At 46.3% G+C, this 16881-nt stretch overlaps 1 protein-coding gene across 4 annotated transcripts in view; it reads right to left on the bottom strand.

The window, feature by feature from the left end:
• Positions 1-12990, bottom strand: part of DHRS12 (dehydrogenase/reductase 12) — a 28965-nt gene extending 15975 nt beyond the window's left edge. The window contains exons 1-3 of one of the 4 annotated variants that reach the window (XM_073583311.1): positions 12911-12990; positions 7869-8002; positions 1256-1338 (exon numbers count right to left, since the gene is read on the bottom strand). In XM_073583311.1, the coding sequence (XP_073439412.1) occupies positions 1256-1338; positions 7869-7929 (144 nt within the window). In that variant the 5' untranslated portion in view covers positions 7930-8002; positions 12911-12990. Of the gene's footprint in view, positions 1-1255; positions 1339-7868; positions 8003-8741; positions 9023-10238; positions 10450-10503; positions 10524-12910 lie in introns of those variants that run through there. The other 3 variants (XM_073583312.1, XM_073583310.1, XM_073583309.1) reach the window with 3 other exon arrangements.
• Positions 12991-16881: the final 3891 nt, after the last annotated feature.

The following is a 16881-nucleotide window of genomic DNA, read 5'->3' as shown; positions in this document are numbered from 1 at the left end:
AGGATCCGGCCGCAAACGCTGACACCGGATCCTTCTTTCTGCCGGATATATTCCTGGCAGAGAAGGTCTTTCGGGCATGCGCAGTGCGAAAAACCGGTCCGTTTTTCCAGACGCCGGACCAGCAATTCTTGCCGTATCCGGCAAAAGCCGGACGCGCCGCATTGCCATCCGGCGCAATGCGGCGACAATGAAACTGCACGGGGAAAAAGCCGGATCTGGTCGTAACAGGCGCCGGATACGGTAGTCCGGTTTTTCGCCGCACCATGCCGGATGTGTGAAATAGGCCTAAGGGCTACTGCAGACATCCTTGGATCTTGGTCCAATCTCAGAGAGCAATACATGGACTAGCTGCAGGTTCACTGACCCGAGCGTGACAGCCTGATAGAAATATATGAGGCGGTCATGCTCTCCTGGTCAATCTGTGCATTGCAGTTTGTGATCAGACTGAGATCCACGAACGTCAGCATGAGCCCCAAGACTTACAAACTCCCTATTATAGCATCATAGTGAGCTCACTGACAGATTCTCAGTTAACTGGTGCAGCAGCGAGCAAAATGATGTTGGGAAATGAAGGCTCAGCTGTGTTGAATTCAATGCTCAAGTGTTCTGCGTGCCAATAAAATGAGCCATTGTTTGAGATGTCTGACAACCGATTACTCCCCCTACTGAAAATAGATGTAAGCGTGGACACACCCTGCATTCATGAGTACAGGGGGTTAGGAGAGGACACGGTTATGTGAACGTAATGTGTTTCCTTGCAACAAAAAATCAAATATTTAAAGGGGTTGTCCAGGACTACCTGCAGGATGGGTCACCATTATGGGATGAGTGGGGGACTGGCACCCGGTGTCCCCATAAAGCTCATGGAATGGGAGAAGTCGCAGCACTTGGCAATGGCCACTAAACATTGCACAGATCTACGGTGTTCGGCATCTCTTACAGAGCAGGTATCAGCAGATCTTATACTGATCAGTCCCCGGACAACCCATGTAATCTAGTGTACAGAAAGAAGGGTGTCAGGGCTACTCTGACTACAGCAACAAATGCCACTTTTATAGTAGGAATGATGGACTTGTAAAGAGAACAAACTTTTCATGGCTTACCCATAATAAGAAGGTTGGAAATATAAAATGTCACCATACACTTCAGCCAAACATGGTATTAGCCAACGTATCACCAATACGAGGAGGTGGACGGTGAGGCCTGTAATGTAGTATTGTATGTATAGTTTTTGTTATTATTATTGCATCCTTACCTGATTCCCGCTACCTGCAATAATCTCTTTTTGTGCTTCTTCTGCTCGGTGTTTATTTCTACATACCAGATGAACAGTGCCGCCTAAAAAAGAAAAATCCCAGATGAGGCATTATTGCTTATGTTCTTTTAAATGCATAAAAAATGAAGCAATGTTACAAAGTCTTGATTAACAATCGCCTGCCATGTTCGGTCTACAGCTGCTGTTACTATGTGGTTACACACCACAAACATATTCCTTTGCATCCATCCAATTATAACCGTAGCTTTATCAATGGAGCAGATGGAAGATGGCAGGGTCAAACTTTTCGTGCTTTGTTTGCAGCCTGAAACTATTGAGACAAGTTTTCATTTTTACCCAAAATACACTGTACCCAATGTTTTAGAATTGGGGGAAAAACGAAAAAGTATCTTCCATTCACTTCAATCACGAGTCACAACACAAGTGCAGATACTTCTCTCACGGTCAATGGGACCAAGCGCTCCTATTTTTTTTATGATTTGCCATGGTCCCTACAGTTGAATTACCATTTTGAAGGCCAGGCACCTACTCATAACTTCTGGGGTTACTTCCATGTTCAGTCTTGTATTTTGGTGACCATAAACGTACCCTTTTTAGAGCAGGAGGAATTAACCCTTAAGCAGGCGTCTGAACAACTCATGCAGGCCATCTCCTTGACCAGGACGTCTCTGTCTGGGAAGATAGAGGATGTATATACCGAGGTGGGACGACTCCGACAAGATATGCAAGCCATGAAGGGCCGCATTACGGAGGTGGAGACGCGAGTATCCCAGGTAGAGGACACCATCACACCCATGGAAGCTAAACTAACGAAAGTGGCAGGCTCCATGAATGCGTGAAGGCAAAAAGCAGACGACCTGGAGAATAGAATGCGTCGGAACAACATCCGAATAATTGGTCTGCCGGAGTGATCGGAAGGACAACACCTGGAGTAGTTCCTAGAAGACTGGCTTAAAACCACTTTGGGCGATGAATTCTCCTCAATCTTTGCGGTGGAAAGGGCTCACAGAGTCCCTACTGGGCCTCTTCCTCCTGAAGCCCCGCCTAGGCCCTTTCTGGCGCGCATCCTCAATTGCAGGGATAGAGACGTGGCTCTACGTCTGGCGCGGCAGAAGAGTCCTATCAAGTTCAATAACGCCACGATCTCGATTTTCCCAGATTTCTCTGCGGAACTCCAGAAACAAAGGGTTCAGTTTACGGAGGTCAAAAGACATCTTCGGGAGAGGAAAGTTGTGTATTCGATGATTTACCCGGCCTGGCTCCGGGTCTGGGTAGCCCACAGGGGTTCTACTTTGTTTTTTAAAGACCCGGCGGAGGCAGCGGAGAGGCTGCGATCCCATGGAGGGTCTGCTGAAAAAGAATCCTAGTGCATCTATTGCTAGTTGGTATTTTCTATTAATCGGCTGATTGGAGCTTTACTCGAAGGCGTCCAGGCTTTCAACAATACCGGACACTGGGCTCAGTGATGGTATCGCCTTGTTTGTTTAGTGATGGGAGTACAGGACTCTGCTCCTATGTTGTTTGTTGTTTTTTCACTTTGTTTTTTTTCCGTAGAAGTTTTTGGTATTTTTTAGGTTCTAATCGCAGTCAACAACAATTTCAGTCTCCAGGTGATGTCTCTACACTTTGCCCAGGTAATACTATGCACCATGTTCGGCGGAGTAAACTATGGGGTCGGAGCTAATATGTATGACATGGAATGTGAGGGGAATAAAAACTCCTCGAAAAAAGATCAAGGTCTTCTCACAGGTCAGACATTACCGTCCTCACATTGTGGCCTTGGTGGAGATGCACCTAACTAGGGATACAGTGCGGTGCGTGCAGAAACCCTGGGTACAATGGTCTGCCCATACATTCCATACCAGCTACTCGAGGGGGGTCTCGCTGTTGGTACATAAAGATGTCAGATGGGAAGCGAGGGAGACTCGGAGGGTCGTTTTGTCTTTGTCCATGCATTGATAAACACCAGGAAATATGTGGTCTTATGTATTTATAACCCCCCTCCGGCTCGTATATCCATCCTGCAGAAGACAATGAGTTTTGCCCTTAATTATCCAGATGCAGATGTTATTTGTATGGGCGACTTTAATATGGTCATGAACAATCACCTTGATAAATTGAGGCTGGATGATGGAGCGACTGGGGGGGTCCTCTCCAATGACTACAACCCAGTTGTCGTCATTTATGGGGGGTGGCGGGTGGCTGGATTTGTGGAGGGTGCGTCACCCTGATTTAAGGGAATATACCTGCCACTCATCCACTAAACGCTCTCTATCACGTATAGACTATATATTTGGTTCTAGCGGTCTGGCAATGTGGGTGACTGATATAGAGCATGGAAGTAGGGGGATCTCAGACCATAGTCTGGTCATCCTTAAACTCAAATTTGGGCGAGTAAACAGTGGGATGGCTTGGAAGTTAAATCCTTTCTGGTTAAAACTGATGGGGTCTCCCCACACAACGATTGATCAGTTGAATTGCTTCATCGCGTCCCACCCGGAACCCCAGGATATTCATTTATTTTGGGATGCCCTTAAGACATACCTGAGGGGCTGTCTATCCTCCACGATCTCTTATATTAAGCGGGTGACTGCAAGGAAGGATGACGAGGTGGAGCAATGACTGAAAGATGCAGAGGCAACATATGTATCTAAGGCCTCTTTCACACTTCCGTTTTTGACAATCAGTCAAGATCCGCCGATTTGGAAAAAAAACGGAACCGCCATTTTTCTTTGCGGATCTGTTTTTTTTTTCCCCCATTGACTTTCATTATTGGCGGATCTTGACGGATTGCCGTCAGTTGCATCCGTTTTTGTGAGGATCCGTTAACATCCTCAAAGATTTCCAAACGGAGCTTGCAACGTTTTTTTGGGCGGCGGATCCTCCAGACACGGATTTAACCCAAAATTGTGTCTGGGTGCCGGACTAAAATATATATATATATCTCTCTCTCTCTCTCTCTATCTCTCTGCCAGCGGTTCCTTTACATTTCCTCATTTTGCGGATCCGTCAAAAAACGGATCCTGTGGCATCCGTTCACATCAGTTGGGAACGGATCCGCTTGTCCGCCTTTTTGGCGGATTTTAACTGACACAAAAAACTGAAGTGTGAAAGAGGCCTAACCAGACTAGCGGGAACAGGGGTGAGTGGCTGGCTGCCCAGAGGCTATATACTCAGCATGTGGACACTAAATCTAAGCAGGAAAGTTCTGCTCCAGCTGCTATTAAAATCTTCTTTAATGAAAAACCATTAAAACATACAATGGTGAAGACTCTCCATGTAACCACACCACAACAGAGATGACATGCTACGCGTTTCGACCAGACGGTCTTTGTCAAAGTCATGCTTTGACAAAGACCGTCTGGTCGAAACGCGTAGCCTGTCATCTCTGTTGTGGTGTGGTTACATGGAGAGTCTTCACCATTGTATGTTTTAATGGTTTTTCATTAAAGAAGATTTTAATAGCAACTGGAGCAGAACTTTCCTTCTATGGTATATGACGTTGGTCCGCACGGAGCTCCGAGTTTCTGCGCTTGATCTCTGGTGAGCTGGCTATTTCTTTCTATTTCTATTTGGACTAAATCTAAGCGCAAACTATTCTTCACCCATCAATCCTATATCGAAATGGGGAACCAGACGGGCAAATTCTTGGCCTATTTAGTGCGCCAACATAACACCTCTAATACGATATTGCAGATTCGTAGGGTGGACGGTACACTGGTGTCTTCGACCGAGGATATTCTTGGCTGCTTTCAGGATTACTAGAGGTCATTATATGAATCTAAAAGTGACTTTGAAAATTTGGGATGTCTAGACTATTTGTCAGATATATCATTCCCAACATTAGATACGAAACAGCGAGCCCTTATGGATGCTGAGTTCACCGCAGAGGAGATAGATAATGCTATGACAGATATGGCTTCTGGGAGGGCCCCTGGACCAGATGGGCTCCCCATTGAACTATATAGGAAGTATCGGGATATATTGACGCCACTCCTGGTAAAGGTATTTCAGGGAATATGGAGAGGGAATTCTATGCCTGAGTCCTTTTACGGGGCTAATATCATAGTGCTTCGGAAGGAGGGGAAGGACCCTTTGGAATGTGGATCCTATCGTCCCATTTCATTAGTAAATGTGGACTATAAAATTTTCACCAAGATTCTAGCTACTAGGCTGAATTCAATTATATTGAATCTTATATATCCAGATCAAACGGGTTTTATGCCTGGTAAAAGTACTTCTATTAACATCAGAAGAGTCCAGTCAATAGTCCAATATAGCTCCTTGGTGCCAGACAACAGATGGGCATTGGCATCGTTAGATGCGGCCAAGGTTTTTGACTCTCTTGAATGGCCTTTCCTCTCCGCATGTTTGCAAAGGTATAGCTTTGGCAATAAATTTATAACATGGATCAAAATATTATACATGAAACCCAAGGCCCGTATTATAATAAATAATTCTATATCTGAGTCTTTTGCATTTCATAGGGGTGCCCCTCTTTCCCCGGCTCTCTTCGCCCTTGCAATCGAGGCACTAGCAATACGCATAAGGTCCTTCCCTAATATCCGAGGTATAGATATAGCAGGCCGGGTAGATACCATAGGCCTATATGCCGATGACATGGTGATATTCTTGAATGATGTGGAAGATACTTTGCCACAGGTGATATCCCTTATAGATAGATTTAGTAAATATTCAGGTTTACATATAAATTGGGAGAAGTCTGCCCTGTTACCCCTTTCTCATGCCCCAGTTGGAGGCTCTCTCGCTGCCTATTGTATCTAGTTTTAAATATTTGGGTATCCACACTCCTAATAATAGTACGCTTGATCTACAACTTAATGTCCATCCGTTGCTGGAACTAGTTAAAGCTAAATTTGCATCTTGGAGTAGGCCCCCATTATCGGAGGCTGGACGCATTAATCTGATTAAAATGATATTACTCCCTAAATTTAGCTACTCGCTCCAGCACAGTGCGGTAGCGATGCCCAAGTCCTTTTTTGTTAATCTTAACTCCCTGGTCACGTCCTTTATTTGGGGGAAAACTAGGCCCAAACTTAAACTGTCCACTTTACAAAGACCGAAGAAGGAAGGTGGGGCAGCGTTGCCAGATTTTTTCCTATATTACTTAGCTGGGCAGGCTAAAGCTTTAAATATATGGATGCCGGGTAATTGCCTCCCTAATTCTGAAAGCCACCTGCTTCACGCTGCACAAGCGGATTGCCCATTAGGTTTTCTTGAGTTGGAAAAAACTAATGTTCCACATCTGCTGCCCCTGCTCCTTCTGGCACGATTAATATGGAGACAAATTAAGAACGTAATAGGGTTTAAAGACGTTATGGCGGAAATGCCTCTGTGGAGTAATAACTATTTTTCCGAACTGCTGAATCACCCGTCCGCTGTTTTTTGGACCCAGTGTGGGGTTTCTTCAGTGGGAGACTTGTATGACCAAGGGACCTTAGTCTTTTGAACAATTACAGGTCACACATGATATTCCGAGATCTCAGTTTTTCCGCTATTTGCAGCTGAGGTCGGCTCTTCAATCACATATGAGGGACAGGGGTGTGGACTGTACTATTTTGTCTTTACCTCTGATAGGAATCCTTAATTCGCAGGGCCCCCAGTGTCTCATATCCTCTTTGTACACATATATGCTGTCAGTAGGGGCATAATCGGCCATAAGCTCTATTAAGTTGAAGTGGGAACGACTCATCCCTGATACGCAAAGAGAGGAGTGGGAGGAGATTCTGGAGTCTCAGACTGGGGTATCACCATCTATAAATAACAGAATGATACAACTGTATATAATAAATCAATCATATTTGACTTTTTAGGATTGGTCGGCTTCAATCTTCAGAATGTATACGATGTCACTCGCCAGATGCTGATTTTATTCATATGGTGTGGCAATGTCCCACTATCCTACATTACTGGAAAGAGGTGACCACACTACTGACATCCTTGGTGCAAGCCCCTGTCCCTCTAGAGCCATTGGTCTGCTTGTTTGGGGTATGGGAGGAGATTTGGGATCGCTATACAGGGGTTTTCTTGCGCGAGGCGTTGTTTATGGCGCGGAAGGTGCTGGCGCTGCGGTGGATGGGGGGCTCATGTCCTACCCTTAGATTTTGGATCAAGTTGGTGAATTCAATTGTTCCATATGAGCGCACGTTATACCAAAACAGGGGATGACCGGGTAAATTTGAAAAGATCTGGGAGAGGTGGAATTCCTCTCACCTCACAAGACTGAGACATCACAGGCGACACAATATGATATAGGAAACCTGGCTGCAGAAATAATAGATATTAGTTGATGTAGTGCTAGCTGTAGTTTAGGAGTTTTAGTTAGATCCACCGTTGCACGATATGACAAGGTTTGTGAAATTGGAGTGATATATATGTTGGAAAATGCATAAATAATTATCCTTTATGTATGCTTGGAGGGAAGTGTACATATTACCTTGTTCATCTATAATATTTTACTATGGACGGAGACATGTGTGTTTTGGATAATGCCTGTTATCATAAGCTAATGTGTATGTTGTGCATTCTTTGTACCCTGATGTTTAATAAACGAATTAAAAAAAAACCTTACCCTTTTTAGCAATTGCCAGAGCAGTCGCTTTGCCGATGCCGCTATTTGCTCCTGTGATCATGTATGACCTTCCTGTAACATCAACTTGTAAATCTTCAGCAGCAAAGTGCTTGGCGGCAGCTTCATATCCACCTCTACAAGACACAAGACAGCCCCCGTTACTGTGACTTACTCGGTAACGTTTCCCTCTGTTTAGATGGTGGACGTATCAGGATCATCACACATTACACCACTCCAATCATGGCATACAGCGATACCTAGTGCAAATACAGCTGGAAACTGCCGTCACCATTTTAAACACATTTTTAGGGCTTTTAAATACAGGAAAGACAGTTTTAAAAACAGGATATTAAATCTTGCACACGACCTCATTAAAGGGGTTATCCAGAAAGTTAAAACACATCACCTATCCTTTGGACTGGTGGCGGGCCAACTCTTGCTGCCTCAGCTGACTTGTTGTTTGAAGGGGTCCTGATTTCTTTGCTGGTCCCCTCAATTTTTTACCAGACACATTCTCGTACTTTTAGTAGTGGTTATGCCAGAAGTCCTATTTAAGTGAATGGGACTGAGCCATGTCAAAAACTAAGCCGTATTACCCACTGAGCTGAATTACAACCTAAGCCGTCCCGCCTGTCGCAGACAGTTCGGAACAAACAATGAAGGGGATGTAGCGCTGGACGGTTCGGGCCCTGATCTAATATCTACTATCTCGTGTATAGAAGTGTCCCAGCTTTACCCAAATAGAGAAAGTTGAAAAGAGGAAAACAAACAAAAAAAAGCAACAAAACGGTCCTTGATTTCAATACGATTCCTCCAATTTTCTTATAGGTGATACACTCCCACCAACCAGGCTCGGATTTATGCTGCTCGCACCTGGGGCAGCATGAAGCAGGTGACCGATTCCTATATTGCTCCAATCCTTTTCCCTGGGTCCCATTATTGGTGGCAATTTCTGCTCGCTGGGCAGTTTTCATCAGTAAATGAGCACAGATCTGTCAATCTTCTTGGTAGATAAGATGATATCAGTCACACGTCCACGCCCGCTGCAGTGTGCGCTACCAGCCGGCAGCTGGGCTCGGCTGACTTTTTAGTAATGTTTCCAGACACCTTACAATGTAAGGACATGGTTCTGGATTACAGGACGGCAGTCCAGGCAGTAAAGCCGGCCATATACATGAGTGGCCATAGGTTGAGAAAGGGACTTTTGATGACTTCTCCAATCCTGCTCTCTTTCCACATCAGGGATGGAGGTATAATTGGGGCAACCTGGGGCCCAGGAGGTTAGGGGACCCGCTTTCTCCTCCAAAGCAGGTGGCAGTGTGCATTATAGTGAGTTTTTGGACTGCACAGGACACATGTACTGTTCCTGCACAGGGCGCTGCTCGGTCTGTGTCCACATCATCATTCAGGGAAGATTGGAGAAGCAAATGTACACATCAGGTGGGGTCCGCGCTGCTGAAATCAGCAGGGTCATCCAACTTTTATCTGATTTGTATTGTGGCCTGTGATCCATCAGGAGACCGTGTAACATGTGGTTGGGCAGAAGCTGCTAGAGCAATGGATGGTCTTCAGTCTCTCCACTCCGGCTGACAGCGAGGGTCCGAAGCAGCGGATCACTGTCTATGACTTCTGGATGGATAAATGGGGTATTGTCAGGGTGATCACTGATCCACACAGCAGGTCTACAAACACTGGTGAGAAGCGCCGCAGGCTGGAATACATCTGTGCGCGGTTACAGAAACGGACAGTACACATCGGAGAACTGAGGCACGGCGAGGAGCTGGGAAACACGGTTCTATCACAGTCTCCATCACTTCCATAGGAAGAACAGGAGCACATCTTACAGAATTTGGGATGTTGCCTGCAATACAAATCTAATAAGTCCCCATCAGACCATACACTAATGGCGGGGCCCCACAGCGCCCCGGCCACAAGCAGGAAACATAAGAACGCAACGAGCTTAACATGTGCACGCATAGACCTCCCCTTATTGGCGCGCCTTTTGCGCCTGTGGCACCAGGGGTCTCCGCACTGCGACGCAGCATCTGGCATCGTTCACACAGCGAGGTTTGCCGTGAAGTTCCAAGATCGCTGAAAAGATGCTGCAGTTCTACAGCGAGCGGCCGGCCTCAGTGTAGGGCACCAACCCCAGGAGGGGGCACAAAGGGAATACACAGCAGGGGCACATGGGTACCACAACAGCCACCCTGAGACATTCCACCTGGGAGAGGCCATCAAGCTCTAGAGGGGCAGGAATGTGCTCCTGTGTATATTATATATATACACACACAGATAAAGAATATATATATGTGTGTATATATGACGCACACAGCTGCAGGCTACAGCGCCTGCACCTCGCACCGCACTTACTTCGTGTACTCCCGCAGCCCCTTCACAAACCACACGGTGTTCCTGTAGATAGACATGTCTGCAGCGTCCCGTCCTCCCTCACCCTCCCTCCATCACGGCGGACACGCCCGGCCGGGACGTCCCCTGGATATGTAACCGGCGGCCGCCCATGTTGTGTAACGCTACCCCCGGGGCTGCGGTCACATATGTGCTCGGGTCCCTCAGCACCTTCCCGCCCTCCTCGTTTCGCTTCCTGCACACAGCGTTATATAATGTCATCATTGACCTGCAGGGATGCTGGGAGTTGTAGTTCAGCCTCCATTGCCATTCCTCGGCGGAGTGTGAATGGAGACTGCGGAGATGACATAACACGACAATGTGCCGACATTATGTTGCACCAGTCATCACTTGGCAATGTTGCTGCTCGGAGCCACAGTGTGAGGACTTGCCATGGCTGCAGTGCTACAGCCTATGCTGGTGATATAAACGCTCTGCACTGTCTGCACTGTGCATTAGGCCTCACTTAGACCTCCGTTTTTTATGTACAGTAATAAGTGTTGGGACCCTTGAAATTGGGCCAGAACGTTTTGTTATACACGTTTATTTCACGTGTGTATTGGAACATTAAAAAAACAGGGAAAAAAAGGCAAATTACTTGACACAAAACCCCAAAAATGGACAGAACAAAATTGTTTCAAGGGTGCCAACACATCTGTATCCATTATAGGGTCTAGGGTGCTGTACACAGGTTGGAGTTTTTTGACGGAGACATATCCGTTCTTGATCAAAGTCACGGATCAAAACCAAGTCTGTGTCCACGGCAATAATGGACGGCATACAGATGCCGTTATTGTGCTGTCCTGATTTTTACATCGTTATACGGCCGCCTGACTGCGCCCTAACACGGACAATAATCACACCGCAATCCTCGGACTGGCCGGCGGCGCTCCTGACCCGAGCGTAGCAGCATGTATTCCTATGCAGCGGTCACACTCGGGACAGGAGAGACGACGGCCAGTCCGAGGATTGCGATGCAATTTGACAGTCGTTCACATACGGCCATCTGACTGCGCCCTAAAGCCGCGTTCAGACAAGTGTCTAAAAAATTGATCCATTTTTCTGGATGAAAAAAATGGAGAGTTGTGCACGCTGTGGTCTCTTTCACAAGGACACGCCGCTCGGGTGAAAAAAAAAAAAAAAAAGCCTTTTGTCTGAACAGTCCTATACGTGGGTCAGCGTGCTGTACAATTTTAATTTGGACAACACATGTACGTGAAATACGCTTGTCTGATCCTGGACAGATTGGTAGGAGAAGCTGGGCAATTTTTATTTCTTTTTTAACCCCTTAATCCCCGGAGGTGGTTTGCATGTTAATGACCAGGCCAATTTTTACAATTCTGACCACTGTCCCTTTATGAATTAATAACTCTGGAACGCTTCCATGGATCCCGGTGATTCTGACATTGTTTTCTCGTGACATATTGTACTTCATGATAGTGTTAAAATTTCTTTGATATGACTTACGCTTATTTGTGAAAAAAACGGAAATTTGGTGAAAATTTCACAATTTTCCAACTACCATGCATGATGTGAGAAACTCGCACGAGTCTCTCGCATCAACACCAACACCATGCATGTATTTCTATGCAGCCGCAGCTCCGGTCCTGAGCGTGGATGCGAGAGACTCCTGCGAGTTTCTCGCATCACACAGGTAGTGTGATCCCGGCCTAAAACAGAAAGGACAATTTTGGAACCAAAATTTTTTTTTTTATTAGGAAGTTATAAAGGTTAGAAGTTGACCAGCGATTTCTCATTTTTAAAACACCTTTTTTTTTTTTTATAGGGACCACATCACATTTGAAGCCACTTTGAGGGGTCTATATGATAGAAAATACCCACAAGTGACATCACTCTAAAAACTGCACCCCTCATGGTGCTCAAAACCACATTCAAGAAGTTCATTAACCCTTCAGGTGCTTCACAGGAATTTTTAGAATGATTAAAAAAAATCTGAACATTAACTTTTTTTTCACAAAAAATTTACTTCAGATCCAATTTGTTTTATTTTACCAAAGGTAACAGGAGAAATTGGACCGCAACAGTTGTTGTACAATTTGTCCTGAGTACGCCGATTCCCTATATATGCACGTAAACCACTGTTTGAGCGCACGGCAGAACTCAGAAGGGAAGGAGCGCAGTTTGAATTTTCAATGCAAAATTGGCTTGAATTGAGATCAGATGCCATGCCGCATTTGAAGAGCCCCTGATGTGCCTAAACAGTGGAAACCCCCCACAAGTGACACCAATTAGGAAGTAGACCCCCTAAGGAACTTACCTAGATGTGTGGTGAGCATTTTTAACCCCGAAGTGCTTCACAGAAGTTTATAATGTAGAGCCGTAAAAATAAAAAATCATTTTTTCACAAAATGATCTTTTCGACCCCAATTTTTTTTTTATTTACCCAAGGGTAACAGGACAATTTGCACAACAACTTTTAGGGTCCAATTTCTCCTGAGTATGCCGATACCCCATATGTGGGGGTAAACCACTGTTTGGGCACATGCAGAGCTCGGAAGGGAAGGAGTGCCGTTTGACTTTTCAATGCAAAATTGGCAGAAATTGAGATCAGATGTCATGTCGCGTTTGGAGAGCCCCTGATGTGCCTAAACAGTGGAAAATAGATTTAGACTTACCGGTAATTCGGTTTCTAGGAACCTTCCACGGCAGTCACCCTGGGAGGTTGTCTCCCCGCCCTAATGGGGGACAGGAAACACAAAGAGGTTAAATAACCCTCCCCTTCCTGCTACCTCCAGTGTTTTTTCTGGACATACTAGCATGAATAGTTACCGCCAGTAGAGCAGGAATCGTCCGGTAAGATATTAGATAGGGAGGGAAATTAGTGCTGTCGTGGAAGGTTCCTAGAAACCGAATTACCGTTAAGTCTAATTCTATTTTCTCCAGTCACCTTCCACAACAGTCACCTTGGAGTTATACCAACACTAATTTTTAGGGAGGGACCACGGCTTGCAGAATGCATCTGCCAAATGTTAGATCCCTATTAAAATTCAGTCTGTAGTGTCTGGTAAAGGTGTGTACAGAGGACCAGGTGGCAGCTCTGCATATCTGCTCCGAAGATGCGATCCCTCTTGCTGCCCATGATGTAGTGACTGATCGAGTGGAGTGGGCCTTTAGCATCTCGGGAGGAGAGAGATCTCTTGATCTCTTGATGAATATACCAGGGAGATGGACTGCTTGATCCAACCTGCTATTGTGTTTTTTGCCGCCTTCTTTCCCTTATTCCGTCCTGAATACTGAATAAACAGGTTCTGGTCGATTCTCCGATCCCTGGTTAGTTCAAGGTAATGGAGGACCACCCTGCGAACATTCAGGGTGTGGAACCTTTCTTCTTTCGTATTAGAAGGATTTGGACAGAATGAGGGCAACACAATATCCTGACCTCGATGGAAGTCTGACACCACTTTGGGCATAAAGGAGGGGTCTAGGCGCAGTACTATACTGTCTGAGTTGAGCAGGAGGTATGGTTCTTGTACAGATAGGGCCAGTAGTTCCCCCACCCGCCTAGCAGTGGTGATTGCTACGAGAAAGTCTGTTTTGAGTGTGAGGATCCTCAATGAAATCTCTGACAGGGGCTCAAACGGGGCCTGTGTTAGGCTATTCAGCACTATATTAACCCGATTAGGGAGTGTAGGCCGTATTCTGCTTGCAGCAGTCATGAATCGATTAGCCCAACAGTGTCTGGCCAGGTCTTGGTCAAAAAAAGAACTAAGGGCAGATATACTTGAACCCTTAGTGTGCTTGGAGTAAGTCCTAGCTCTAACCCTTTTTGCAGGAAATCTAGGACCTGGGCAATATTGGGGTGAAAGGGGTCAGGGACCTTAGGAAGACACCAGAAAGAAAATTTCTTCTATATTTTGCCGTATATGGCATTTGTTACCAGCTTTCTACTTTTTTTGAAGGGTCTGGATTACTTCATCCGATAGCCCTTTGGCCCTCAGAATGTTGGCCTCAATAACCAAGCTGCTAGACTCAATTTGCTGGGGTTTGGGTGCAGTAAGGGACCCTGGAAAAGGAGGTCGGTCTTTTGGGGTAGAAGCAAGGGACCTTCAAGGGCCATGTCCAACAGGGTGCTGTACCAGCTCCATCCTGGCCACATTGGAGCCACCAGGATTGTCGTGACCCTGTCTGATCTGATCTTCTGCAGCGTCCTTGCCAACATAGGAATTGGTGGAAAGGCGTAGGCCAGTCTGAAGACCCATGGATGAGCGACCGCATCCGTCCCTCGGGCTCCGTATGTGGGACCGAGGGAGAAATAGGTTGTTGTTTTTGCGTTTTGAGCATTCGCAAATAGGTCGACTTCTGGGTCTCCCCATCTTGAGGTCAGAGACTGGAAGACCTCCTAATTCAGACACCACTCTCCCGGATGGATGTCCTTCCTGCTTAGGAAGTCCACCTGGATGTTTTCCGACCCCTTCAGATGTAAGGCGGAGATGGATAATAGGTGCTTTTCTGCACATAGGAAGATTCTTTTTGCCACCGTCTTCAGACTGGCGTACTTCGTGCCACCCTGGTGTCTGAGATATGCTACCATGGTTACGTTGTCGGAGTATATCCGGACGTGATGGTTCTGGATAAGGGATGAGGCGGCTTTTAGTGCTTCTTCCACTGCCGTCAATTCCCTTAGATTTGAGGATCTGGTTCTTATGTTCTGGGACTATTGTCCCTGGAAGTAAGACTCCTCCACCACGGCTCCCCAACCTCTCAGACTGGCATCAGTACAGAGTATTTTCAGAGGAAGCTGGTCCCAGTTTATTCCTAGTCTCAAGTTCCGGTAACTCAGCCACCACAAGAGGGACGATTTTACGTGTCCTGGAAGTGGAATCCTTTTTGACAGATTGTTCTGATACTTCCTTGCGGTTACAGGACGTATGACTGGAGGATTCGCATATGTGCCTGTGCCCAGGATACTGCCTGAATACACGATGTCAGGGAACCCAGGATAGACATGGCGTCCCTCAGAGTCGGTGCCAATTGTTCTCTGAACCGGATTATTCTCCGACGAAGGTCTGATTGACGATCCTCGAGAAGAAAGGACGTCTTCTTTTCCTAATCTAAGAGGATCCCCAGGAATTTTTTCCTTGGGGAAGGATGAAGGTCCGACTTCTGGAGATTAGAGCATCTGTAGGGTCTTTGATACGTCCTGGTTCAGCCAGGATACTGATGGAGCGACAATGAGCATATCGTCTAAATATGGAACGATGCATATTCCCTGAAGATGGATAGAAATGACTGCTTCCCTCATAATTTTCATAAATACCCTTGGTGCCGGGGATACGCCAAATGGGAGGGCGTTGAACTGGAGATGGCTGATCCCCTGGTCGTGGGAGACCGCGAACCTCAGGAACTTTCCGGTGATCCAAATGAATTGGGACATGGTAATAAGCGTCCCTTAGGTCTATCGTAGCCATCAGCCAGCCCTGCCCAATAAGAGGAATTGCCGATTTTACTGACTCCATCTTGAACCTCCGGTATCTGATGAAGCGATTCCGGGGTTTTAGGTTTATGATAAGTCTGTGCTTTCCGGAGGGCTTCTTCACCAGGAATAGGCGGGAGTAATGTCCTCTGCCTATTTCCTGTTTAAGTACATACGAGATTACTCCTTCCCGTAATAGATCTTCTATCTGAAGAAGTAGAACTTTTTGGAGACTTGGGGACTGTGCAGGGGTGACTCTTAAACAGTGTGGGGGGGTGTTCGAACTCCAGTTTCAGCCCAAATTGTATAGTATGCAGGATCCACTGGTTCGAGGTCGTGGCCTGCCATTGGGCGAAAAACTGAGTGAGTCGACCCCCCACCGGGGAGTCACTGTTTGTCAGGGGGTTGTTGTTGCTGAGGGACAAGGATGTTCTTCCCTCTACCCCCCTTTGGGTAGCGCCATCGTCCCATCTTGCCTTTCCCTCTGAACTCCTTCTGGGAGGACTGCTCTCGTGGGGAACGAAAAAATCGTCTCTTGGCGACTCTCTGCTTGGGTAGCGATTTCTTTTTGTCGGAAGCCTTTTCGAGAATGTCATCCAAGACTGGTTCGAACACGTGGTGCCCCTGGAAGGGGATGGCACAGTTTTGTCCTAGAGGTGATATCACCTCCCCATGACTTCAGCCAAAGGGCTCTTCTAGCCGAATTTGTGAGGACTAGGGATCTTGCTGATACCCGCACCGTTTCTCCCGAAGCATCGGCTAAAAAGCCTGTTGCTTTTTGGAGGAGGGAAAGGGAATCTAAGATTTCTTCTCTGGAAGTAACCCCAGAGAGGTGTTCCTCTAACGTACGAAGCCAGAAGAACAATGATCTGGCGACGCAATTGGAGACTATTTTTGCCTTGAGCAAGTTCGTAGAAGCTTCCCAGGATTTTTTTTAGGGTGACTTCATATTTTGCGATCCATCGGATCCTTCAGCTGGGAAGAGTCCTCGAAAGGAAGGGACATCTTTCTAGTCACTTTAGAGACCTGAACATCTATTTTAGGAATTTCCCAAATAGAGCTGTCACCCTCGAGGGGAAAGCGATTTTTTTAGTTCTGAGAGTACCTGCTCGGAGGAGGGCCACTCCTGAGCTATTATATTTTGTATGTTTTCGTGAACCGGAAAGCCTTTTC

Source organism: Dendrobates tinctorius, unplaced genomic scaffold, assembly GCF_039654945.1.
Source record: "Dendrobates tinctorius isolate UK_male_01 unplaced genomic scaffold, ASM3965494v1 ptg000075l, whole genome shotgun sequence".
Classification (NCBI taxonomy): domain Eukaryota; kingdom Metazoa; phylum Chordata; class Amphibia; order Anura; family Dendrobatidae; genus Dendrobates; species Dendrobates tinctorius.
The sequence above is the reverse complement of the archived record's forward strand: the minus strand, read 5'-3'. Positions and strand labels throughout refer to the sequence as shown.